Genomic DNA, 25,562 nt, shown 5'->3' on the forward strand with positions numbered 1-25,562 from the left:
AGGAAGAATTCAATTCACAGTAATTGACACCGCCAGCTGGGCATACGCAGGCTAACAGCACCCGCCGAAAGAGGTGGATATTATTTATGGATTCCCTTCCATCTCATGTAACCCCATCACTAGGAAGAGTTGTCGGCGGAGGATAAAATTGGCCAGGCGGCGTGGATCTGCAATCTGCGCGAAATCCAATTCTTGCGGTCCTATTCGTTGCTGCAGCAACGGCGCCACTTTGCGCTGGCCGAAGCCTCAAACGAGCCCCGCTAACAAACAATATCGCAGACAACCGGCGCTGCAGCACAAGCCCAGAGCCAGAACAGCTTCTGCGTCCCTCACACTGCTGCTGCTGCTGCTGCAGACCCATTCCGTGCCCCAAGGACTTCACTACCGTCTGCTGTCAATATATCCTCCTCCCCTCGCTCCATACATCGTGGGCTTCTTCTGGCTGACGACGCGGTTGCTGAGCTCTGGTGGGGTAAATAGCACTCAAACGACGCCGCTATCATCAGCGCCCGATAACAAACATCAATTACACCCTCCACGGCCAACGCGCATATCAATTCACATTACAAACTGAGATGGCGGTTAATATCCCTTCATCTCCTGCTGGAAAGCAGGACCTCCGTGTCCCGCCTCTCCTGCACACTCGTTCTGGCAACGAGTTCTACGACCGCCCGCAGACGCCATCTCAAAGCGGTTTCACAAGCCCCTTCAGCACTCCTCAGGGCAGTCCAAGCAAGAATCGTCTTCCTCCCGGCGCAAGAGATCTCCCCAGCGTATTCGATCAAGCTATGAAACTCACGCCGCCCTCCCCGTCCAAGTCAGCGCTCAATGTGCCGTCGTTATCGCCTACAAAACCTGCGCCATCGGGTGTTCACGAGGATCTACCCTCCTTCAGCGAAAGTGTCATTCACAGCAAAGACAACACGAATCAAGCTCGGAAATTAAATAAGGAGAACACACCTACTAATAGTCTGCGATTTGGCAGAGACCCGGCTGTCAACACAAACCAGGCAGCGGTCTCACGCCAGGAGCCATATCAAACCAGGCCAGCAAGCAGAAGAGGCCAATCCCACCTTCGTGGTCTCACAACAGATGAACTAGAAAAGCTACAGCTCCCGAATGTGAAACGACTTGCGAACGTGACTCAACTTTGTCAGTTTATTCTTTGTTTTTCTCCTCCCTGCTTGTTGTGTGAGATGGTGACTTGATTTCTCACTATTCACTTGCTAATGTGTGGTAGACTTCCTGGATCATTACTTTGATCTATTGAGTTACGTGCATAATCGCCAGACGCGCCATGCTCAATTCAAAGCTGCTTACCCTCTCCCTCCGGAAACCCCAACCGAAGAATACGAAGCCGCTTTACAAAAATACCTTGGCCGCGAGCGCGCCAATCTGCGCAAGCGTCGGACCAAACTTCGACATAACGATTTCCAAATTCTTACTCAGGTTGGACAGGGCGGATATGGCCAGGTGTACCTTGCACAAAAGAAAGATACTCGTGAAGTGTGCGCTTTGAAGGTGATGAGCAAAAAGCTTCTATTTAAATTAGACGAGATCAGACACATCTTGACGGAAAGAGACATCCTCACAGCCGCCAAGAGTGAGTGGCTAGTGAAGCTCCTTTACGCTTTCCAAGACGATGAACAGATATATCTTGCCATGGAGTACGTTCCTGGAGGTGACTTCCGTACGCTGCTTAACAATACCGGTGTCCTTCACAATCGCCATGCCCGATTTTACATTGCTGAAATGATTTCATGCGTCGATGCCCTTCACGTCCTTGGTTACATTCATCGGGACCTCAAGCCAGAAAACTTCCTAATCGATTCAACTGGACATGTGAAATTGACCGATTTCGGATTAGCCGCCGGAATGCTTAATCCCGGCAAAATCGAATCAATGCGTGTCAAATTAGCAGAAGTCGGAAACACAAATGTTCCCTTTGGTAGGCCGATGGAGCAGCGTAGTGCGGCAGAAAGACGAGAGGGTTATCGTTCACTACGACAACGCGAAGTTAACTACGCGAAATCTATTGTCGGATCTCCCGATTACATGGCTCCTGAAGTCCTGAAGGGGGAGGAATATGATTTCACAGTTGACTACTGGAGCTTGGGCTGTATGTTATTCGAGGCTCTAGCTGGGTACCCTCCGTTTGCGGGAGCAACTGTCGACGAAACCTGGCAGAATCTCAAGCGGTGGCAGAAGGTCCTGCGGAAACCCCAGTACGAGGACCCGAACTACTTTTTGTCAAGGCGTACCTGGGACCTCATCGTTCGCCTGGTAGCTGCCAAGGAACAGCGATTTAAGAATATCAGGGAGATCCACGAGCACGAGTATTTCGCAGAGGTGGATTTCAGCACATTAAGAGAGCAGAAAGCTCCGTTTGTCCCTGAGTTGGACTCGGAAACTGACGCAGGCTACTTTGATGATTTTGGGAGTGAGGCGGATATGGCCAAGTATAAGGAAGTACATGATAAGCAGAAGGCTCTGGAGGAGATGGCAGATAGATCCGACCCAATGAGCAAGGGTCTATTTGTTGGCTTCACTTTCAAGTATGTTTCATTTTCAATCCTCCTATTTTGACAGCGTATTATTACCCGAGTCCTTAAATTCTAACACCTTTGTCACTTAGACATCGCAAACCTGCCATCGATGGCGATGGCCGAAGCACTCCTCGGAAACCCATCCTCACCGATGGAGGTTTTGGGACCATATTCTAAACGTATCTGAGTCACGCAATCTGAATGCTCCTGAAGCAAGGGACTTGCATTATACCCTTTTTTATATTCCCCATTGACAGATACCATAATGCACCTTGAGTTCGTTTCTTTGCCGATTGCAGAGCTGGCTCGTTTTTCATTCTCCGACTGTTTTTCAATCTCGAACACGTAGCAGAACCAGGCAATAACACATTTTTTCTCTTTGTCGATTTATTCCGTTGTGTTTTCCTTTTATCTTTCGCCCTTGCTTCTACCGAGTGCTGCAGTCCCGCGAATTATTCCGTTGTTTATTGTTATTGTAATGAGCCAGACGTTCTATATTCTAGGCTTCTTCAACCAAATATCTTGAGATGCTTTGCTTTCGCCCACCATTCATGTCTGCGTGGGATGTAACGGGGTGGAGGGCGACGAGCGGAAGGGATACCACGCGAAGTGGTCACAGTGCCTCCGCGCGATAAACGAACTTGTCTGCATATTCACTCCACCTCTGTTTTATTTTCTGTCATTAGTTTCCTGTTCTGCGTCGATGCCGTTTATGCCGCTAAGGATTCTCTTTCATCATCACTCTGTAGTTCATTTACATTATATTCTCCTTTTCCTTGTTTCCACCTTTTATCCTCGCATGTATGGGTCCTAGGTATCCCTTACCACAACTACTGAAAACTGTCCATAAGCAATATCTTGTTTTAGCTGCCTTCACGCTCCTTGTTGCTGCGTTTACAGCTGCTCCTTAAAGCTCCTCATCTCTGTCCATTATTTATTTTTCTTATCCTCGTCCAGCCAGCCAACCAGGTCTTCTTATCCCCCAAAAATGCTCACTTTATATTTATTTCCTCCTTCTCTCATCCTGTTATCATTCATGTCCTACATCATTTCTACTGTTTTCTGTCACGGCTCCCTTTGTCCTCTTCTTAAATATTCCACATTCTAATTTTTTTTTAATGCGTATCCGGTGCCCTTCGCCCGGTCATTTAGTTCTGGAACTTCGTGGACTTCCGTCGGCTTTTTTCATTCTCTCTCCGTTCCCTCCCCCCCTCCCCTTCTTTTCTCCGTTTGTCTGGTATTACCTCCGCTATCTATCTTCCTTTCATCGCCTACCGCCCTAGAATAAACCCCATACGCCCTATTTCTTTCTTTCTCTACTATATCACTCAAGAAATACGGCACGCGCAAAATGAGTCTTTAATGCATGGTTCCGCCCTAGTTAGCATTTCAATCCCCTCTCCTCCAAATTTTCCTCCGACTCAGGCTTGTAGATTAAATAGAAAAAGCACGTCTTTTATTTAGTCCTAAATGAATATGATATGGTATATCAAGAGATGAACTAGCAATAGCAAAATAAGATGCAGTGAAAATGTATGAAAATGTATGAGAATGGAATGTAACGGGGGAGGAGGTAGTTTGATGGACACAGAAATTGTACAGTTGACATTTCTATATAGACCTCAAAATAAGTTTTTATGCTACACAAGAAGTGTACGTATATTAGTATAGTTGATGGAGCACAGCTGACAGACATATTTCCAGCTCAGTCAAGTTTCAGAACAGCAACCCAGATTTAAGTAAACTATTCCAAATGACTAAACATCAATAATGTGACACAGAGATGCTGAGTCCCCATTTCATCCGCATTTCGATACATTCCGTGCGGTCAGCGTAGCTACTCCCTCGGATCCATTACAGGGGTATTCGCAAAAATAGACGCATGCCTTGCCTGATGGATAAAGATAGCCTTGCGATAATCACCAACACTCCGATTGTCCTTCTCCTTTTCCGTTGAGGCAATTTATGCTGTCGCCCAATAGTGTATGTATGTACTGTACAATATCCATGCAACATATCTGCTACCTTGGAAATAACTCTGCAGGCCTGACGGAGCATCCTCCTCGCCAGACTCTAATCCGTATTTCCTCTGCCAACTTCCCATCTAAACAGGCCATCTGGGTCCTGAAAGCGAACATCGAATAATAGAGTATTATGATATATGATATCAATAGTTACCGTGCCTACCTCAGTTTATTGCGGCGATGTATCGGGCGGAATTTCGCGGACAAGTTTTAGAATCTCAGATTCATCATCTCCAATCACAGCAGTGCCGTTATTCCAATCGACGACCTACATCATAAAGGAAATTGAAAAAACAGAAAAGCAAATGAGTTAGCCTTCATAGCCCTGAAACAGCAAAGTAGAAGTCCGCACCGCTCCTCAAGACAGGAACCAGTTTGAGAAAAAAAAAAAGGCAAATTAATATCTCAAACTTACCACAGGCCTAGTGAACCTGCTCCCATCCTCCTTCAACCTCCTCATGGCATCCAATCTATTCCGCGCCCCCTGTACAAGGTCACCAGGCATCGCCATCACCGCCCCGCCTCTCGCTTTCGCCACGTCCCCGCCCACACCAGCACCCACGTAGTCCAAAATACTTTTCAGTTGGTCAGGCGTAGGCGGCTCCTCTGTCACATTCAACTCGAACTCGGACCGGCGGCTTGCGAGAGCGCCGGAGTCTTCGTCACGGATTGCAGCGGTGGCGGCATCGGTATTGGCTTGTTTGAGGAGGGCGAGGACGCGGGTGGATGCTGGAAGGGAGGGTTTATGGAAAAGAGTTATTACGTCGAGGGTTTTGTGCTGATTTTTTTTTTTTTTTTTGTTAGTTGGTTGCAATTGGAATGGAGATCAAGGAGATAACGTTTGACGTACGAAGCGGAACATTTTGAGGACTCTTTTATTCTATGGTCTGTATGAGAGTATAAGAGAGTGTGTATGACATGTTTTTATTGTTGTGGTTGTAAAGCTATTGAGTTGATTTGGATTGGAATGACGATGGTGAGCTTCAACAGCTTGTTGGATCGGTTACGTCATTGCCACGGAAGATTGAGTTTCCCCATATCAAAACATGAGCAACGAACAATATATATCGAAACATAAACAAAGTAAACAGTAAATGGGGCACTGTATATAACAATGGCCAACTCAATGGTTTTTGTGATATTCAAGAGAAGGGAGGTCAGATAAATGAATTCCATGGTTTTAAATGAAATCCGACTTAACACTCGGTGACACATGTGTGTATATATATCAATGACGGCTTTACTTTTGCCATATCTAATTCATGACTACATCCAGTTTTTATTTGTTAGCCGTTGATCGTGATATTCGCTTTGAAGCAATCAGCACGACTAGCATGACTAATAAGGCAAATATCGATGTCCTGAGACCCCATTGACTGCTGCTTGTTGGCGTATCTAGTCACGATTTGGAAGCGTCTTGCTTATCTCCCTCCGCTGGAATTATCCTCTCTAAGAATTTCTGTAAGTCTAGAATCTCCGTCGGGTCCGCTGAATGACCTAAACCACTGTAATTGGAGTTAGCGTCTTCGAGAGTCCAGGAAGCAGTATTCTGTGGCTAGAGCATAGGTGGCAGGAGAAGGAGCAAAAACATACGGATATTTATTAAACTCTACCGTCATTCCCAGTCCCTTTATATGATCTGCCGACCTCTGACCCCATTCATATAACACAGTAGGATCGGAATCGCCATGAGCCATGAAAACGGGAGTCTGTTTATTCGGAAATCCATCCGGCATGAACGTTGATAGCTTCTCACTTAATGGTAAATAGCAGGAGAGACCAAAGATGCCACCTAGCTTCTCCCTCTGCGTAATACCGGTGAAAAGCGACATGGCGCCACCCTGAGAGAAGCCTCCCAAAACGATACGCGAAGGGCTTATGCATTTATCGATTTCTTCTTTGATCAAGGTGTTGAAATAATCGCGTGATTTCAGGATTCCGCGTTCATCCTGGAGTCTGGAGAATTCCTCAATAGGAACCTATTGATGTTGTGATTTGAAAGTGACCAGTCCTTATTTAGCAATTATAATTCTGCGGCAGGATCATGACTTGGGGGTGGACTAAAACAAACATTCGCTCCCAATTTCACGATATCATACCAGCCTGGCATCGACATTCCGAAGTTCTATATCCAGCCATCACACCTGCACATTAGCGGACTTCTGTTCATAAATGATTCTAGCCAATCTATTTCTGAACCTCTTTTCCATCAGTAGGTATAATTTCCTTACAATAGTAATAGGAATAGATGGCGCATTCGGGAAAATAAATGCAACCTCATCGAATAAGCCCCGACGCCGCCAATTTTGCGCTAGCATGAGCCTTTACACTCCCAAATAATTGAGTTTCAGTTCGTCAGTTGGATAACCGAAATTCGTTGATACATTTGGCGCCGCAGCACGGTATTGCATTTATGGCCTGTGGGAGATTTATCCATACCAACCTGCACCACTATATATCGACAAGCGGACAAAATTGAAAGTCAGATAATTCAACTCTTATTCATTTCCCCCCAAAATTTTCTCACGTCCTCTAACTTCTGAAGACAAGTCACCAAACCCTTAGAGGGTTGCAAGGATTGGAGGACGAACCTATCACCCAATCCATGGGCCATGATAACAGTAGCAGTGTGCCTTGTCAGGGCGGGTACAACGAGCGGTGCTGCTGCAGCCATGATTGGTCCAGGAAGCTCTTGCAACGAAACTGAGAAGATATGATAGAATGAACAACTCGCAAGTTTACTTGAATAATTTGAGATAAATTGCACCTTGGACAGGGCTTTGTCTCAGCGATTCTCGCATATTCTGCCTTGGTTCGCCGCTTTGGTTCCTTCTACCAAACCTTAGCGGGCGCGTTCTTAACTAAGATAAAAAGCGTTGCTCCCTCTGTGCAGTCATTAAAAAGCACTGTTTCCATTATCACCCAAAACATAATCTACGTGAAAAACAATCCGCGAACAAGAAGAAAACTGCGACCAAATAAATGAACAAAATTTGCTGCACAAGTTTCTGAAATTACAGGAGCGCGCCCGCGGCCAAAACTACCACGCCCAAAACTCCCCAAGCAGCAGTTTGCAATGATGCTGCAGCACTCCCCGAGGGCTGCTTGCCACCTTGGTTGTTGTCGCCATTTCCACCTCCTGATCCACCTTGGCGCTCTCCATTAGCCGTGGATTCATTGGCATTGATACGCCCGACTGAGGTTGGGAAAGGACTGGCAGTAACACCTGTGCCATTCTTGCAAGAACCATCTGGGGAGTCGTCAGAAGCGCTAGCAGTGAACACGAGGTCTGCACACTGTTCGCAAGACAAGTAGAATAAAATCATCAGCCCATGCTCTTCAATCTTGAAAAATATATATATATGAATGCGAGAAAGGAGCAGCTCACGTTATACAATCCACCTGTGGGATCGCCATTGGTCACAACTTGCAGCGTTGCTTCCATGCCCTCCGTCAACCGTGTGCCAAGCTTCTCCTCGCTCAATTCCACATCGGGCAGACAGAAGTCACCCAGACCTATTTGTGCGAACGTCGGGACCAAAGTGATGTTGAAATTCGTGCCTGGGTCCGAGCCCAGGGCCAGCAGGACTTGGACGGCGCTGTGATCATGGCCCATTTTCAGCGCGATGTTGATCTCTGGGTCAGTGAGGGAGACTTGAGTGCGTTGGCTAGAGGGGGGCAGGCCACCACAGGGGAATTCTGCGAGTTTATCATGGTCGCTGCCGCGGGAACGTGGTTCAATAAGGTCGAAGTGGCCAGAGGCGAGGGTCAGAAGGAATGTTAGAGGGAGGAGGTGCATTTGGACGTGCATGTTTGCGGCTTCAGCAGCTTCCGCTGGTTCAATCGACTTCTCTAGGAGATTGGGACCTTTTCAATCTGTATCAGTTAACGAATATCGGTGAGAGAATGTGAGAATAGAAATTGACGAAGTAAACCTCAATTGGCCAAAGACACCATGAAATTGTTCAAGTTGCAACGCAAATCAAAAATGGAAGACTCAACACTTACAGGGAATGCAGGTGGAAAAACAAAACAGGTTGGTCAGCCACAGTAGCTAACTATCTGATGACACACTGAACGACAACAAAAATGGTATATGAACAGGAAACAAGGAATTATCATGCGCAATTTACAACTTCAAAAAATAAATATGGAGTAATGGAAACCCACGCACGAGCGCACAACGTGGTTATTTAAGAAAGCTGCAACAATCATCATCTCTAGCGACTTGTGGTATGGCGCATGGTAAGACCAAGGACCCTCCACCCTCCCCACACGTTAATATCTCTCTAGCACAGTGTGATCGCCCGGTATGTGATGAGAAACAATCGCAGGCTCCACTTAGATGGCCCAATGCTGAAACCCCATTTACAGTATTATTGGTATCGGTAATTCAAACTGCAAACTGCATACCACTCTCCCCCATAAACATACCATGTTCGTTGGTCATACGCAGTTTATGCCATGCTCTAGCGGGGCTTGAAGTGCGGAACAAGTGAATTTTGAATTCTCGAAGCATTGCAAATAGATAAATGCCATCGCCCTAGAGCACATTAATAATATTCTCCGTATCAGAGCAAAATTTTCTTCAAGGATATAAACTTCCTCGAAATGTATACGCTGTACGGTCGCAAACAAACTCCTGCCGCCAACAAAAGAATATTGCATGTAGGAAAGAATGAAATAGGAAAGGATCAGAGAAGAGAAAAACGAAGGGGATAATGAACAAAAATAATGATAATCTGCTCAATTCTTCTCACAGCATGGGAGGAGCCACCTACCCACAAGAGGTGTTCGAATGCGAATTTAGCTGGCCCCGCTCACTGGGCATCTCCACGCCGCATGGTAGCGCGGGGAGCTCTGACAAACTATGAACAAAGGAGAGCCGAACAAATAGTAGATATATAGTCGATTTGCCCTCGCGGCCACGGGTGATATCAACGGATGCGCACATCTGAATCATGACTGCCCAAGTAATCCATGAAGCTACTTGTCGCGGAGAACTATCCCGCCCTCTCCCACCAAAATGGTTTTAAACCGGAGAAATACTCTCCGTCATCCAGGTTATGTTACGCTTGAGCATAATAAAACTCAAGGCCCGTAATCCCTTGAGCCTGGCTCTGGCGGAGTCACTTTGATCAATTGTTGTACGAGGAAGAATCCTCCCCACGAATCTCAGCCTCGATGCACAATGACCCACCGATTCGGTAAGGGACCAAGACCCATAAGAGGTATGAAATAACCTACATTTTGAGCTAATCGGGTTGGAGATTGCGAGAGGACTAGATTGTGGGAAGCGGAACGAAATCGCTCTTGTACATAAGTATACTCTGGATATTATCCCATAAATAGCACATAGCCAGAAACTGATTCATGGCACGTTTTATGCCACCCTCGCCCAAGAAATAATATTTCAACCCTAAAGGTGGGGGCAAGGAGGGGCCAGAAGTATATCCTTAACACGCATGAAAATTCAACCCGCAAGATCTATTCCATTCTACTACATCTAGTGGAAGAGAAAAGAAAAACAGGCGAGGGCAAGAACTATATACAGGATGAATGGAAGACTAAAACTCCTGGAATCATTAGGTATATCTCTTGTAGATGAGAAATATGTCATACAGCATTCGTAACCCAAAAAGAAAGGAACGCGCATATTGTCATTTCAATGGGTTTCTGAACTGCCGAATCGGCCAACAGCAAGGTCACCAACGAATACACCAGCAAGAATAGACATGAAATAGCCAATATTCATCGTCATTACAGCCAACATGCTATAAAATACCCCATTAGTTTTAGTTCTGCCATAGTCTGCCTGCACTAAACAATGAAACAAATGGGAATGGGAAAAGGATGGGAAAAAAGGATGAAAAAAACCTTACAGCAAATATCCTACACCAGCAATAACCATCACCAAAGCAGCCCGTGGTAAATCATCACTGAACCTGAAGGGCGGTGTACGGTTCAGCGGCCGTCTGATAACCTTCACTTTCTCCTCGACACCATTAGACGTAACCAGATTGGCCGTGGACGCGTTGGGGTCGTTTTGTATACGTTCTGCTTCCGGGGTTTGGCCGGCAACAACGACATATCGACGAGAATATGCCACGGCGGCCCATCGGCGGTCTAGTTGGATTTTGGCCGCAATCAGCGCGCGGAACAGCACAGCGAGGAGGAGGAGGAAGATGCAAGTGCCTGCGTAGGCACCGGCGGACCGCGGGGTCCAGGCATTGCTAAAGAGAGGGGTTGCTTGGATGTTTTGGAAGACCATCACCATGGCGAGTCCGGGATCGGAGGATGATGGCATGGCTCCGCCGTGGCCACCATCACCATGAGGGGACGGCGACATTTTGTGGGATTGGCCTTATATGAAAATTTTTTTGGGTGGAATTGTTTGCCAGATATTCGCTGATAGGTACTATTTGCGAAGATATATCTTTTTCGTTGGAGAATGTAATGGTATATTATGCTCTATCTTTCCTTGGAGATTCAGGTATTCTCGCGAATGAAATGAGTAAGATTGTCTACCCGCCTGATAACTCTCGGAACGGCAGTTTAGCAGCAGAGACACTGGAAAAAACAGGAGTAGCTCTGTTTCAACGAGGCTCTACCGATTCAACATGTGGTAGAATTAACCAAAAATGTAGCGGATGCGACGCTTCGAACGCGAGACATAAATATCTAGCCTGGCAAGTCTGATGGACTTAAGTAGAGAGGTCACGACGACAGCGGATGAGAAGATATAGCAGCAAAGCAAAGACTGCCAGTGGTCGTCGCGGATTGAGGAGATCCTAGGATCCCAGGAGGAAACTGAGTGCTTTGGGAGCGATTTTGAGCATATATCGGAGGAAACCAGCAACCATGTCATGCCGTTCGATCTCCGCCGGCTGCAGATAATGCTTCCACGAGATTTCTTCAAAAGATTTCCCACACCCCCGCCCGAAGTCCAGGCCTCGTTGGTGTCAACGAGGGGGCTCCTTGTTGTCAAAGCCACCCGTAGCAAGCGCACGAGGTATCAAAATCGACCGCCAGACCCGATTTCTGCAGATGTCGCCTCTCTTTTTGGTCAACAAACAGCAGGCCAGCTTTGAGCTATCCAGTTTAGCCGAGGCGGCGGAGGCGCGCTTGAGCAGATTATGTTGGTTTCAGTGCTGCCGCTAAGGGAAAAAAAAAAAAAAACAAAAACCCCCTTCAGAGATCAGTGGAACCTGTTCCGGTAATATTACCAGCAAGATCACCAGGGCATGGCGTAATATTATGCTCATTTTGTCTCTATTTCTGACTGTTGAAAATTACGGCCGTCATTGTCGCTGCCGACACAGGAAGAGCGGCTGTTGCATGATTTGATACAATTTTCATCCCAACACCCGCCCTCAAGCGCCCAGCGGAACACTCTGGGTTGCCTGTCGTTTCTCATGATATCTACTATCCCATGGCGGATGTTTTTATGTCCTAGCCCGTAGTCCGCGATGGGAGAATCATAAAGAAAGTATTGTTGGGCTATGAGAGCGTCTCTCGATATCATATCCCAACAATTGAAGATATATAAATCCATACATATCAAATCAAGTTTTAATTCTATACTCATATATCGGACACTGTTCCCCCGCAGAACTCACGCTTCGGGGTAAACAACTGATAAAATGAACATGAACCATGCCGGCCATGGAGGAGGAGGTGCTCCGAGCACTGGAGACGCTCCCAGCTACTTCTTCATGCAAAAGATGTATTGGGCAGTGGTGGGGAGCACCATCGCGGTAGCTACTGTGGGCAATGTCCTGAACAAGTTAATAGCAGCTCAGAGGTGAGTTATGTCCGTTTCGTACATCCTCAAAACTGGAAACTTCAATGCTAACAGAAAGAGTTGACAGACTGGCTGATTCAGGCCCAACTCCGTCGAAACCAAAATCTCTCTTCTTTACCAGCTATGCCACCATCACTGCCATGACGAGAGAGATTTCCAATTATCCCCTTGGCCCCGTCATTGTAGGCGGTACCAAACTGCATTTGCCCCCTCTGGGGCCGGTAATGCTAATGCTCGCTAATCTAATCGTCGTGCTGGTCCTCTGCTCCTACAAATTAAACTTGATGGACCAATGGAGCTGGGAGAATGTGGGCTATCGCACTGGATTTGTCACAATTTCACAGCTACCCCTAGTTATCCTGCTCTCCAACAAAACCAATATCATCGGCTTCCTCATCGGATCGAGCTATGAGAGACTAAATTGGCTTCATCGGTGGGTTGCAAGGACAATGTGGCTCACCGCAACTATCCATATGGGATTCTGGTTCCGCTCATGGGGCAGATATGATTACATTCTAGTAAAGTTGACTACGGATCCAATCACCCAGCGGGGTTTCGCGTCATGGTGTATCTTGACCTTCATAGTCTTGGTCTCCGTGGCACCCGTGCGGAAACTCAGTTACGAGATCTTTGTATTGGTGCATCTTCTAACCTTTGCCGGCTTCCTTGCAGCTGTGTGGTATCATGCGCAGGATGAGGTGAAGGAATGGGTGTGGATATCTATTGGACTCGTCGTCTTTGGTCGACTCGCCAGACTTAGCGTGGTATTATATTCTAACTTATCAATTTTCCATGGGCTTCGAGGTGCAAAAACCTCGCGGCCCCTTTGGGCTAACAAGACCACTTTCACACCCTTGCCTGGAAATGTTACGCGAATTGTGGTGCCAAACCCACTGATATCCTGGAAACCTGGACAACATATGTTCCTATCATGTCATGGACTGGTTCCGCTCCAAAGCCATCCCTTTAGCATTGCTTCGATCCCCGCGGATGAGAAACTAGAATTCCTTGTGCGCGCTCAAAATGGGGCCACCAAGAACTTTTTCAAGCATGCTTCAAAGAATCTTGACCTATTGAGTGGAGGAGGGACTAGCCTCCAGAATGCTAAGCTGGTGGGAGTTGAAGGCCCGTACGGAACGATACGGTCGCTGCGACAGTTCGACAGCCTCGTGCTCTTTGCCGGGGGAATAGGAGCCACGTTCACGATGCCTCTGATGCGTGACGTTTTAGAGGGCTGGAAAAGGGAATGGTTCGGGAACATACCACAGCGGGGATCGTTTTTCCCATCTCCCAACCGCGCAGTTACGAACCGGATCCGCTTTATCTGGGTAATTAGATCCCGATCACTGCTCAGCTGGTTCTCCGAGCAATTAGAAGCTGCGCTACAGGATATAGATGCATGCCGTCAGAGTAATGCAGCTTTTAAAGGGGAGCTTGAGTTTAGCGTCTATGTTACGTGCGATGAGGAGATGTCTTCAACGACAACATCCCAACCGCAGCTGCTACAGCCAGCGCAACAACAACTTACCAACCGCACTCCTCAGGTAAATGAAGGGGTCAAAGAAGAAATCGAAGAGAAAACCATTGAAACCCTTTCCATCAACTCCACCTCGACAGCTGAAGAATCTAGTCCACCAAAAAGCCCGACCACCTGCCAGCCAGATGGCGGATGTTGTTGCACACGTAAGGTCACTGACGAAAATTCCTCCCTCACTCCCTGTAACTGCTCAGGCCCATCTTCACCTCCAGCTCCTTTAACAGCATCCGAAGAACCAAGTATCCAAGAAAAGCCAACCCCTGCACCAGTTCCAGCTCTATCAAATAAACCTCCAACCACCACTTCCATCACCACGCAACGACCCAACGCCTACCCACACCCCAAATCAGATGTCGACCCACGTATCCGAATCCTTTCTGGTCGACCAGACTCGCGGGGCATAATCCGCAAAGTTCTCGAGTTGGCAGAAGGCGAGAGCGCTGTCGTGGTTTGCGGTCCACGCGGGCTTAATGCTGATGTCCGCAGGAGTGTCGTGTCGCTAAGTGATGAGAGAGCGGTCCACAAGGGCACAGGCGCTCAGGGGATATATTTACACGTAGAAAGTTTTGAGTTCTAGTTCCTCCGTTTTCCTTTTTGGATTTATATTATATATATATTTTGTGTTGAACCTTGGGATGGCGCTGGCATTTTGTTCCTCGAGATTTGGTGGGTACACAGTAGTTCCGGATATTTTCTGCTAATGTAAATACGATTTTGCTCTCCTTCTTCTTTTTGTCCTCATAGACACCAATATCCATCTTTAGACTATCTGCCATCGACCAGCTTCTTGAAAATGCCGGGCACCTAGGTAACCTTGAGACTAGATAAAAACGTGACTTTCGGCAATGCTGGAAACAGCCGAGGTTGGGTGGCCCGTGCACGCCACGTCTATCAGCCACAGATCAATATGGAGCAGGGATTCCCAGAGCGCACCAAAGACAGGATGGAAAAATCGATATCGACGGCTTCCATCCTCCATTCGTTAACGATGACCAGGACAAAAACATCTTGCTTGTTCAGCTTGCCTTTCCCAGTCTCTTCGAGTACCTGAGAAATGTCCCAAAGCTCCTCTCCGTCCATTGTTTAATCTTTGTTGCTTTCATCCGCCTCCGGGTCTTCGTTCTTGGTACATCTATTGCACATATACATGGGCAATCTCCCTTTCTATCTCCCGGTTTCGCGGAAGAAAAAGAAAAGAGGAAACAAGCGTATATTTGCTGCCCTCGGCGTAAATAGGACCGGATTATATCCCAAGCAAAGGATACGGAAGCTAAAACTCCAAGTCAAACTGAAAATATTGAAGTACAGAGCCATCAAGAAGATCAAGAATATTGTTTCCATCAGCTGAATTTTGTGTGTGGGTATTTGCAGCAACAGGTCTGAGCCCCTTCGATGGTTGACGACAGTGTACAGAATATCGAAGAAGCAGAATGGTTCAGGAGAACGGCGCTTCCACACCTTCTCTCCTTGCATCTAGGAGCAGAAATAAAGAAACCGATGGCATCGACGATAACAATGGAGTAACAGAGTGTCAAAGAACTGCTACGAATCTGTCTCCTTCGGTGGCTCGCGCACCGGCTTGTGCAGATAAGAATACTCCCAGTGTGTGGCAAGAGATTGTATCCACAGCCCGGTTCATAACTGGCGGATTGCATTACCCAGTAGAGAATCTGATGTACGTCATATCGACAGTGAGCCAGATTAGTTCAAAACTGTTGGGTAGAAGGGTCTTTACGCCGGAGAGTGATATCGGGGATTTGAGCGGCAAAGTTATACTTGTTACAGGAGGTATGTTCAGCACAATTTTCTCTACCCTGAACATCGCGTAATAGAACTTATATGTTCTCGTCGACAAGTAGAACTTCGTTGAGCTCCTAATGTGTCTAACGACATCACTAGGAAATTCTGGACTCGGCAAGCAAACCGCCCTCCAGCTCGCAAAGCACTACCCATCACGTATCTACCTGGGAGCGCGCACCGAATCCAAAGCACTCACCGCAATAGAAGATATAAAGTCCTCCCTCACCACCGAGCAAATCTCAACCACTGATATCCGCTATCTCCCCCTAGACCTCTCGTCATTTCAGTCTATCCGCAATGCCGCGTCCATCTTCAGATCTGAAAATAACAGACTCGATATCCTAATGCTCAACGCTGGTGTAATGGCCGTGCCTCCGGGCACTACAGAGGACGGCTACGAGATCCAATTCGGCACAAACTTCCTCGGCCACTTCCTCCTCACCAAACTCCTCTTACCAATCCTCATCCAAACAGCAAAAGCCCCTGGTACTCCTCAACAGCCGACAGCAGACGTACGCGTGATCTCAGTCTCATCGCTAGCCTGGCAACTGGCCCCTGCCCACAATCCTTTGGAGGTCATGACATCCACAAGGAAGCTGTTATCCGAGAACACCTGGACGCGCTACGGCTGCTCCAAAGCCGGCAACGTCGTTCTCGCAGCGCAATTAGCCCACCTCTACCCGCAAATCACCTCTGTATCTCTGCATCCAGGTCTAATCATGACCAACTTGTACTCGGCAACCAAGTCCTCTAATCCTCTTGTTAAGTATGCAACTGCCCTGGCGAGTCCTTTGTTAGCGAGTGAGGAGGAAGGGGCGCTTAACCATTTGTGGGCGATTGGAGTGGAAAAAGAGATGCTGGTTAATGGGGCTTATTATGAACCCGTTGGAGTTTGGGCAAGGAATTGGTTTGCGGAGGACGAGACACTCGGTGAGGAGCTGTGGAGGTACGCGGAGCGGGAGGTTAGAGATTGGATTTGAATTAGTCAGAGCGGTTCGAAGAGTGGGTGCAAGAAAATGAAAAGAGATATATCGTCTTTGGCCCAGTGCATGCCAACCCTCTGTCGCTGTGGTCGAGGTCTTCCTATTGTTAATTGTCTTTCATCGCACATTTGTCGGATGGCTTGCTTGATCTGTTTTAACATGGCATCTTTTTTATTAATTGCGTATCTTCCACTATAGATAGATTCAGAAGGATGCTGCTCTCCTTATCGTTAATACACTCTCACATCTTTTATTTCCTTTATAGATCCATCGCTTTATGTTTCCTTCCATGGTAAAGCACGGTTTAAGTGTAATAGGGCCCACGATGTTAACGTTTGCTGGGCATGACATTGTCATTCCGACTGGCGAAGCAAAGAGACAAACAGAGGTGACTTGTTACATACAAAGCTTGGAGAACGAAGATTAAAGTGGCCAACTTCATCTTTACAAGAAACGACATTACTAGGACATTCAAAAGGATGTAAAACGCCGAAATCGGGAGAAATCCTTGTGGGAGCAGGACGTACGGTGACCTTAGAACTATATGTGGATGTACCGTTGCCTCAAACAAAATAATAAAATCTCGTTGAAATATTCTCATATAATATATAATTAGCCGTTTACTGACTTGTATTCAGGAAATTTCCATGCATCAGTATCGGATATTTACCGTCCTCTTCATTGTCCCGTCTGCCCAACAAAAGGAAGACCACAGCGTCACATCTATAAAATGAGGCAAAGCCGGATGTTTCCACCACACTCATTAATATCTCTTGTTTCCGAGAGCCTATCGTCCCGTTAGCTCGCTGGAGGAACGGTTAATCTCACGAACACGGCTACAAAAGCGGAGTGCTGGGGTTGGACGGCTTGAAAATTATGTCTACGTTTGTTTTCACGCTTGTTATGAGTTGTAGCATCGAATGACATGTATCCTATCCTGTTGACTTGACGGACACATTTTCTGTATGCTTAGTTTTATGTTGGAATTCACATTTAAGTTCTCATGTCCACAAGTGCAGGTCGGGAAGCGGGCTTGTTCGAAAGTGACCTCGTTTGCTAAACCTCTTCACATTTGCACGCAGTCGATTCTGCTTCCTACTCCTCCCCACCCTCTTTCTCCCTCGTTTCATCACTTTCCTCCTTCTCATATTTTCCCTCGTTGACTTCTTTTGGACCTCAATGGTTATTTCTTGCATTCGAATTCTTCCACTTCTTTACAACTTCCACCTCGTACATCTTGGTTATATTAAACACACAAACACCAAACCTATAATATCATACCATTCCGCGGGCATTCAATGGATATTGACACCCTATACAAGAGAGCAATGCTCGCTATCTACCCCTTGCTGAAACCGCCGACCTGGTGTAACTGGCGATGGAATGGAACGGGCTGGCAAGAGAAAGACGACAGGAGTAAGTCGGTTATGGGGGATAAGCCATGACAGAAATAAATCAGAGACGCTTCGGAATGATTAGTTCTAATCATACATATGTCCAGCCTCTGGGGAGGGAAAGATCTCATCAGCGGAGGCAAAGACACAGACTCCAACGCCAGCGACTTCTCTCCAATCGGCACAGGATGTCGGCCGTCCAGCTGCGCAAATACCATCTTGTTGGATGTCTGACATTCGCGAGCTGTCCACGTTTGTTACGCCCGCTGGTGATTCCTGCACCGACGAAGAAAGGTTCACCGATTGGGGATCTTCAAACAGCAACGGAAAACCCGCATCTGGCTCTGACAGTACTGACGGTACTGACGATGACTCCATTTCCGAAGAAGAAGAGTTCACCGCCCAAACGCCTAGAGAGAGTGAAACAAGGCCTATTGTCATAGTTGACTCTGAACAAAAGGTGCAAGATAGGCATCCTATGCAGAATCCAGAGTCGTTTCACTTCCTCGAAGACGTTGAGATGGCGGACTGCGAATGGGTGGAAAATTTTGCGGAGGAGAAAATGGACTGGGAGTGGTCAGAAGCTTCAGGAAAACATCCGCTGAACAAGTCACCTCCGGAGCCATCTCTCGAAATCGAATCTCGGTATCACCCAACTTGGCTTCCCCATAGGACTATAATCCCGCCTTCTGTAGGGAGGACGAATGAACAGGAGGTTGAGGCTGTTGACTTCCTCCTCGACCTCTCACGAGACCATCCACTACAGTGGGAGATACTAGTGGGTATGTATTTCAGCGAGGGTAGACACCCGCAAGCGTACCTCGGACGTGATGGAAAATCCAAGGAAGTACTCAGGGGAGAATATTGGGAGTGGAGCTGGGCTCTACAGGATATTCGTGAACAGTGTCCACGTACGGCGCCCGCTCCGTACACGATGCCCGCAGGGCAGGAAGGAAAATTCCTAGAGTCTATTACCGAATCAATCCTAGATGGTAACGAGGACTTGTTCCTCCGGGCTATCAAGATATGGCAATTGGAAAGGATGTCGTACGACAAATGCGCCCTGGAAAACATTATGAAGCGGGCAGGCTGGTGCTATGATGTATCATCGACGCGGGAATGGCAGCTTATGGCAGAGCTAAAGAAATTGCCTGCAGGGTCAGATAAGGCCGAAATTTTAGAGCAGGCAATCCGGGAACTGCCCCGGTTCGCATGGAGGTGTATCCACGACCCGAACTGCATGTTAGTTATATTTCCAGAGCACTTCTTTTTTGTTGTTGTTGTCGTCGTCGTCGTCGCCGTAGCCTTTTCATATATTGAATCCACGTGACTAACTAGTTTACACGTGATATTTATTTTGCTTTTAGTTGAAGCTTCATGCGCCCAACTTTTGCACAAACACCACCCTGATCGCGCTCAGCTCTACGGGCTGTTAATCACCAAAATACTGTCACTCCTGTTTTCCCGCCTACGTCTGAAATCTTTCTGCTTCTATGGAGTATCACGCTGTTCCTCCGGAGGAACGCGCAAGAGATGAGAAAGGAAATGTCCTGCCATGGGGTTATGTTTACAAGGAGTATGTTATTCTCTCAAGTCCGTCATTTTTATGCTCTATCCGTGCTATGTTATGTATATATATTTCTTTCATTTTAGCCACATTCTCTCGGTGTTTTGCGCAGTCATTGTCATTGTTTACTCCCTCATTTGGAACAGCTAACAAAGCTAAATTGCATGATAGTGAATCACGAAATCCACGAAGGCCCCCAGAAGAGAGCGGTCCTTTTGGGAAAAGAAGGAATGCGCGTTATAACTCTACTCGATCTGGAACTCGAACGGGAACTCCCGCCAGAAAAGAAAACCCAAACGTAGCGGATTCAGCAAGCTTTTCGCGCAGCAACAAGAGCAAGAACAGAGCCAATTAAAGCACCCACCCCCGTCCATAGCCAATCATTCTAGTGATTCACCTCCGAAAGCCTGTTGAAAAAGTTGCTACGGGAGTGCATCCTTTATGGCTACAAGAACCAAGAATGTGAGTGGAAAAGTCATTGACAAGTTCGAGCGAATATCACAAGGCATGATATCCGAGGATTATTCCAGAAACGGTCCCGATTTGGCACAAAAACATCCACAGCTGTTGAGCGGCCGTGACGTTGTTATCCACCCAAATTTATCTGCCGATGCCAACAAGAAAGCGAAACGATATGCTGGAGGATATCACTGGATAAAAGTCACATTTGACTCTGCTGTTGCTGCTGATCGTGCCTGCTTCTTCTCCCCGCAAGACATAGATGGCTTCATGGTGTTTTGTGAACTATACCATGGTCAGGGCCCACAAAATGATGCTCCGATTCCTAAAGAGTCTGTCGAGTCAGTTCGGCCGCGATTGAAGTCACATACTTTAGCTTCCTCTCAATCCAGCATATTCGTTCAACAACGCTATGATCTTGACCGATCGACTCTCCCTCGCTCTTTCACTGCAAATACAATATCGACGGACGGAACTATAGATGACTCTGCTACTTCTCAAACACCAACCGTAACCGCCAGCTCTGCCACAGCCACCGATCAAGGATCAACCAGCACCCTGCGCCAACGACGAACATTACCTCAGCTCCAATCCCAACCTGAACCTCATCAAAAACCGGAATCTGATTTTATGACCCACATTCCAACAGTCCGTCGTGCTGTTTTGCGACCAATTTCTGAAGCACTTCCTCCCCAACCATCTGTTGTTGAACGAATCCTTCGGTCTATTCCAATATTGAGCTGGTTTACTGGGGACATCGTCGGTGATGGACCTGTCCTTCGCGAAGACGGATCGCTCGATTATGACAAGTCAAACGCTTACTGGCGCTTCTGGTACATGATCGATAAGCTTCTTGGAACCGACTTGTGCGGTCTCAAGGATGAGTCCTGATCCTCCAGAAATGCCATCTCAGTCAGTAGCTTCATACATTTAGAAATTGCCATTAATTACGCGTTTATTTCATCTCTATCACAATAATATCCGACTAAAATTTGCCCCGCCTCTGCCTTCGTTGGCAATTACGTCTATTTCCAAGTGATAACGTTGAAATCTATCATCTGCGAATTTAGTGGTGTGGCTCAGCAAGGTTCGTGGAAATTTTGTTGATCACTCGCACTATTGATTATAAACTTACCATTACGCCTGCAATGCATTGTATTTATTCACTCTAGAACGACGAACACACTTCATACGTGAGCATTATTAACGACTGACCTTACCATATGAAATGCCGGGATAAATAAGACTTGAATATTCGCTATTTCCATCATTCCCTTTGCCATCGTCTCGTCGAGGGAGCCATTTATCCGCTCTATCCTATATTCCCCCTTACCCGTCCAATAGGGTATGTCCTAATACCATATACTTAATTCCACTGACGTTGGAAAGGTCATCAGTTTTGTGTATTTGTCACAGGAACCATCAAATGGCGTTCTAGATCCGCAAATGCTCTATCCCATCACCTGACATGTTTTCACTTTCCAGCTTCCTCGCCCCTTTCAAGGGTGAAGAGCAGATGTTCCATTTTCTTTAAACATGCTCCAACGGATGCGATGTGGCCACGACATAATGCGTTATATTTACTTATTCATTTTATTCCACTTTCCCATACACCATAGACCCGCCTTAAAACCAAACCATTTCAAGGTGTAATTTAGACTTATATTCATAGAGAGAACAAAGTACCTCGAGCCGAGTGCCCAAATTCAGATTCCCCCAAGAATTCCACCTAACTCTTCTCCTGGTCTTTGCCAATTGCAGCTCCAACCAAGGTCCTTCATTTAGGCAAGCAAGGGCCAGAAAGGAGCCGGGCAGGAAATCGATGCAACAATCCGAAGAATCATTGGAAACGGTATATAAAGCAGCATTAAACCTGTGAATGGTATTCATGGAGTTCCAACTCTTATATACATCCATAAACCAAAAAAGTTTTTCGTACCAAAGATGCCAATGCAGCTAAACTGTTGTCATCCTAAGCCACCCTCTCCCTGTGGGACGTCTTAAGTGGTTGTATTAGCATGTCGGCCTAGTAGCATAGAATTCATCCAACTTTGTTCTAACAAATTCCTGTTGCCAATCCCCCAATCCCAGTATAAAGAGGTCATGGTAGGTACTCTCAGCCCACTTTTCACCCAGAGATACAAGTTTTGTCTTCAGTTTCTGGAAGGTTGCAAGAGGGGTGTGGAAATCGTCATTCCTCAGGCGTAGATCCCTGATCTTCTTGATGGTAAAGAGGCGTTCCTCTGCATGAGATATTGCACATCGTCGGGCAAGGTTCTTCCATATGATGGCAGCAAGATAGTGTCATCTAGGGGTCCTAGGGAATCGCGTACAGTAGCATTCAAAGATTGAAAGATTCTTGTGTAAAGAAGCTCATTTTTCTTGTTCCAAAGCTCCATATCCAGAGGCACTGTGGTAGGAGGCACTGTTTCTTCCTTGATGAGAACATCTTTCGCCTGAATAAGATGAGCATCTGCTAGAATAGAGCTCTTCTATTCCAGATAGTTGTTAGATCCAGTGAGAACAACTGCATGCCTCCCCTCCAACTTGGCTTTGGCATCCTTGCGAAATTCATCAATCTCATTCTTGATAGGGTCCCCAGCAGTAGGTGATAGAGATAGCTTCTGCATAATCATCTCCATCTGTTCATCATGCCTTGCTATCTGCTCACTCTGTCTTCTCAATTATTCCATCATCATCTGTATCAAGGTATCGGTTGTAGAGCCCGGTGGCCCAGGGGTAGTGGTAGGTTCGTATTCATCATTGCTAGCTGGGGTATCCATCCCCATGGTCCATCCCCATGGTAGCTCGAGTTCTAGGAGGCATTCTCCCCCTTATATCAATCAATTTTTAATCTTTTCCCGCGATCAAAGCACTTCTAGCCTTCGTCAGGATCCCTTCTGCTGATCAGCGTAGCAGCTCACGAGACGTTAGATGCCTCAGATAGGCAGTGGAAGGTTCTTAATATATTTATAAAAAAAAACAAGCAATCCGGGCTATAATCTGTGGGACGTCTAAGTGGTTGTATTAGCATGTCGGCAGCTGAAGCATATATGTGCGCTAGCGTGATGACAACCTAGGGCCAACACTCCCTCCCTTTCGCAACGATGCTCCCTTTCCACACTTACAATAAGCATGCAGATAGAAAATCAGGATAAAATGGGGGAATGCAAAATTCGTCACAAACCAGCCGAACTAAGGTTTTACAATGTTTTAATTTAAGAAGAAACTGGGGAAAAAAAAAAAAAAGGTGATCGGAATTTGCACGCTGGGGAGATAACGAACCGTGGTGGGGGTAAAAGCTGGAACTGACGTCACGGCTTAAAATCGATGGGATGGTTGGGCCATACGAGATACGGATCAGAACGGACAGCACACACTACTCTGCGTTGGATGCTGTATGTAGATAGCAAGTGATTATAGATACGCGTAAGCCCAGAGAATAAAGGACCTATCAAGTTGAAGAATCAAGGCAATAAGAGTTAAAAGAAAGAAAAGAAATCAACCTGATAATCAAACTCACCAGTTACTAATGTGCATATTTCATGAATTTTGCATTCCGCTGCTTTGCTTTCGGCTCATGGACTTGGTAATATGAAGTAACTTCAATTTTTCCGTTTTCCCCTGCTGGTCTTTCTGACCACGGCTGGGAAATAGAACAAGGGAATGAAACTAGAAATAAAAAAAAAGGGAAGAAAAGCATAATAGTTTGCTGAAATTTGCTAAAATGGATTCCCTGGAGTGGTATTTATGATAGGTTGTCATTTTTTGTTCTTTGGTTTATTAAGTCCATTCCCTTGATCATTCAACCTTGCTCTCGAAGTTCTCTCCTTCAACTAGATCTGGAATCTCGTCATCGTCGTCATCATCATCCTTCTTGGCATCCTCTCCACCTTCCCCCTTCTGCATGCTCTGATAGCTCTCTGCCAATTTGCGGAGAGAAGCCAAGGAGTCAGGTCCCAGTTGGTTGAGGATTCCAGGTACAAGCTCGGTGAGCTCTTTATCTTCGCCATTGCCGTAGATGGCGAAGGTGTTGCTGGGCACGGAGGCGTGGACTGTGTTGTGAATATCGGAAAAGAGAGGAGCAGCGTCAGAATTGTAAATTCTAATGTCGACGACATCAACATAACGGATGGTTACAACGCACCTTTAGGGGCAGCAAAGTGGATGACATTTCCGTCTTCCTTGAACATGTTGACCTCCTCAATGGCCTGAATGGGCTGCACATTCAGCTTCTTCAGCGACGTTTGCAGCTTCTTGTCATCGGTTCCTGATGATTTGTGAACCTTCTTCGTCTTGCGTCGTGGGGTGCCTTTGCCTCTACAGAAAACAGAAACATAAAATCATTAGCCACCACCATGATATCAATTCAATTCGAACCGGCGTTTCTCCATTTCTACAAACAATAATCAAACAGTCACTGTACTCCTACTGCTTGACAATGACAAGATCGTGGAATAATATATTTGGATACTTACCCTAAATAACACCGCAACTGTTAGCTATCATCCAACCTATCAAAAAAATGGGAGTAGTATTGCCCGGAAAAATCATTAAAAGAGACGGGGGATTGGTCTTTGCAACACTTACCAATCCGCACACTCTGCTGGAGTCTAGCCAATTTTGCCTGATCCATGATGGCCAATTGAATGTAATGGAGAGAAAAGAGAATTCAAGGATCCGCAGGAACGAACGAGGACGAAAGAAAAGGTAAATCCGTTCAAGCTATCTGTTGTCAAGCAAAATAAGGCGCGAAAATTTGGCGAAATTAATTAGCCCGTCCGTACAACTGAGCGAAGTGCGCACACGATTGGGGATGACCGATTTGTGGGAACAAACATATAACGTACGCGGGGTCGCAACGTAGTTGCTTTGCGTATGAGTCGACAGAGAAGTAGGGGCACGTACCAAGAAAATAGCTTTGAGAAGATATATTCAAGAAGATAAGCTGAATGGCTGCTGGTTTCTTCGTGCTATCGAGTAATTTTTTGCTCGTCGATGCGGCTCTCTCAGCCGATGGCGAGATTAGTCAGCTATAGTGCCGGATATATTATTATCCGAGAAGCTGAGCCCTGAGCTTAATTTAACCTCACCGTTGTTCCTCTATCGCATACGGTCAGCACGTCGTCGAGCACAAGACTGCGTTAATCATTAATACCGTGGACGCGAAACGGAACGAAGAACATGATAATGAGAATAATAATAAACGAACAAATAAATTAGAATAAAATGAAAAGTTGCAGGGTAGGATAGAGAAGAACATTTACACAGGAGATACAATCCATATACAACCTGCACTTCAACACACAGATCCGTACTGGAATACAGAAACCAAATGCAACTCGCTAAAAACAACAAATTGGTCGCATCGGAATACATTTTGCAGATTAATAGAGAAAGACGCCATGTAGATGATACTGAAAATGTCATAAAGGGAATGAAAACAAA

At 46.4% G+C, this 25,562-nt stretch overlaps 12 protein-coding genes across 12 annotated transcripts; 5 read left to right on the forward strand and 7 right to left on the reverse strand.

The window, feature by feature from the left end:
• Positions 1 to 575: 575 nt before the first annotated feature.
• HCAG_05040 (serine/threonine-protein kinase sid2) lies at positions 576 to 2,723 on the forward strand (the record flags this gene model as incomplete). Its single annotated transcript, XM_001539523.1, has 4 exons — positions 576 to 1,152; positions 1,241 to 1,948; positions 2,141 to 2,555; positions 2,636 to 2,723. 4 exons carry the CDS (start codon positions 576 to 578, stop codon positions 2,721 to 2,723), a joined length of 1,788 nt encoding a protein of 595 aa, XP_001539573.1.
• Positions 2,724 to 4,739: 2,016 nt separating this feature from the next.
• HCAG_05041 (predicted protein) lies at positions 4,740 to 5,432 on the reverse strand (the record flags this gene model as incomplete). Its single annotated transcript, XM_001539524.1, has 3 exons — positions 4,740 to 4,838; positions 4,986 to 5,348; positions 5,421 to 5,432. 3 exons carry the CDS (start codon positions 5,430 to 5,432, stop codon positions 4,740 to 4,742), a joined length of 474 nt encoding a protein of 157 aa, XP_001539574.1.
• A 537-nt stretch (positions 5,433 to 5,969) lies between these two features.
• Positions 5,970 to 7,244, reverse strand: HCAG_05042 (conserved hypothetical protein; the record flags this gene model as incomplete). Its single annotated transcript, XM_001539525.1, has 4 exons — positions 5,970 to 6,075; positions 6,164 to 6,549; positions 6,642 to 6,695; positions 7,098 to 7,244. The coding sequence occupies 4 exons, from the start codon at positions 7,242 to 7,244 to the stop codon at positions 5,970 to 5,972; spliced, it is 693 nt and encodes a 230-aa protein (XP_001539575.1).
• Positions 7,245 to 7,584: 340 nt separating this feature from the next.
• Positions 7,585 to 8,381, reverse strand: HCAG_05043 (hypothetical protein; the record flags this gene model as incomplete). The annotated part of the gene is made up of 2 exons (XM_001539526.1): positions 7,585 to 7,866; positions 7,959 to 8,381. The coding sequence occupies 2 exons, from the start codon at positions 8,379 to 8,381 to the stop codon at positions 7,585 to 7,587; spliced, it is 705 nt and encodes a 234-aa protein (XP_001539576.1).
• A 1,854-nt stretch (positions 8,382 to 10,235) lies between these two features.
• HCAG_05044 (predicted protein) lies at positions 10,236 to 10,919 on the reverse strand (the record flags this gene model as incomplete). The annotated part of the gene is made up of 2 exons (XM_001539527.1): positions 10,236 to 10,344; positions 10,453 to 10,919. 2 exons carry the CDS (start codon positions 10,917 to 10,919, stop codon positions 10,236 to 10,238), a joined length of 576 nt encoding a protein of 191 aa, XP_001539577.1.
• A 1,300-nt stretch (positions 10,920 to 12,219) lies between these two features.
• On the forward strand, positions 12,220 to 14,488 carry HCAG_05045 (predicted protein; the record flags this gene model as incomplete). The annotated part of the gene is made up of 3 exons (XM_001539528.1): positions 12,220 to 12,374; positions 12,442 to 14,057; positions 14,106 to 14,488. The coding sequence occupies 3 exons, from the start codon at positions 12,220 to 12,222 to the stop codon at positions 14,486 to 14,488; spliced, it is 2,154 nt and encodes a 717-aa protein (XP_001539578.1).
• Positions 14,489 to 14,802: 314 nt separating this feature from the next.
• On the reverse strand, positions 14,803 to 14,991 carry HCAG_05046 (predicted protein; the record flags this gene model as incomplete). Its single annotated transcript, XM_001539529.1, has 1 exon — positions 14,803 to 14,991. The coding sequence occupies one exon, from the start codon at positions 14,989 to 14,991 to the stop codon at positions 14,803 to 14,805; it is 189 nt and encodes a 62-aa protein (XP_001539579.1).
• A 350-nt stretch (positions 14,992 to 15,341) lies between these two features.
• On the forward strand, positions 15,342 to 16,896 carry HCAG_05047 (predicted protein; the record flags this gene model as incomplete). Its single annotated transcript, XM_001539530.1, has 3 exons — positions 15,342 to 15,699; positions 15,811 to 16,657; positions 16,893 to 16,896. 3 exons carry the CDS (start codon positions 15,342 to 15,344, stop codon positions 16,894 to 16,896), a joined length of 1,209 nt encoding a protein of 402 aa, XP_001539580.1.
• Positions 16,897 to 18,022: 1,126 nt separating this feature from the next.
• Positions 18,023 to 19,459, forward strand: HCAG_05048 (predicted protein; the record flags this gene model as incomplete). The annotated part of the gene is made up of 3 exons (XM_001539531.1): positions 18,023 to 18,110; positions 18,196 to 19,330; positions 19,456 to 19,459. The coding sequence occupies 3 exons, from the start codon at positions 18,023 to 18,025 to the stop codon at positions 19,457 to 19,459; spliced, it is 1,227 nt and encodes a 408-aa protein (XP_001539581.1).
• Positions 19,460 to 20,096: 637 nt separating this feature from the next.
• Positions 20,097 to 21,005, forward strand: HCAG_05049 (predicted protein; the record flags this gene model as incomplete). Its single annotated transcript, XM_001539532.1, has 1 exon — positions 20,097 to 21,005. One exon carries the CDS (start codon positions 20,097 to 20,099, stop codon positions 21,003 to 21,005), a length of 909 nt encoding a protein of 302 aa, XP_001539582.1.
• Positions 21,006 to 22,081: 1,076 nt separating this feature from the next.
• On the reverse strand, positions 22,082 to 22,744 carry HCAG_05050 (predicted protein; the record flags this gene model as incomplete). Its single annotated transcript, XM_001539533.1, has 4 exons — positions 22,082 to 22,102; positions 22,176 to 22,391; positions 22,448 to 22,606; positions 22,643 to 22,744. 4 exons carry the CDS (start codon positions 22,742 to 22,744, stop codon positions 22,082 to 22,084), a joined length of 498 nt encoding a protein of 165 aa, XP_001539583.1.
• A 1,171-nt stretch (positions 22,745 to 23,915) lies between these two features.
• Positions 23,916 to 24,750, reverse strand: HCAG_05051 (hypothetical protein; the record flags this gene model as incomplete). The annotated part of the gene is made up of 3 exons (XM_001539534.1): positions 23,916 to 24,169; positions 24,262 to 24,434; positions 24,701 to 24,750. The coding sequence occupies 3 exons, from the start codon at positions 24,748 to 24,750 to the stop codon at positions 23,916 to 23,918; spliced, it is 477 nt and encodes a 158-aa protein (XP_001539584.1).
• Between the last annotated feature and the right edge of the window lie 812 nt (positions 24,751 to 25,562).

This window comes from Histoplasma capsulatum, genomic scaffold (genome assembly GCF_000149585.1).
Source record: "Histoplasma capsulatum NAm1 scaffold_5 genomic scaffold, whole genome shotgun sequence".
Classification (NCBI taxonomy): domain Eukaryota; kingdom Fungi; phylum Ascomycota; class Eurotiomycetes; order Onygenales; family Ajellomycetaceae; genus Histoplasma; species Histoplasma mississippiense.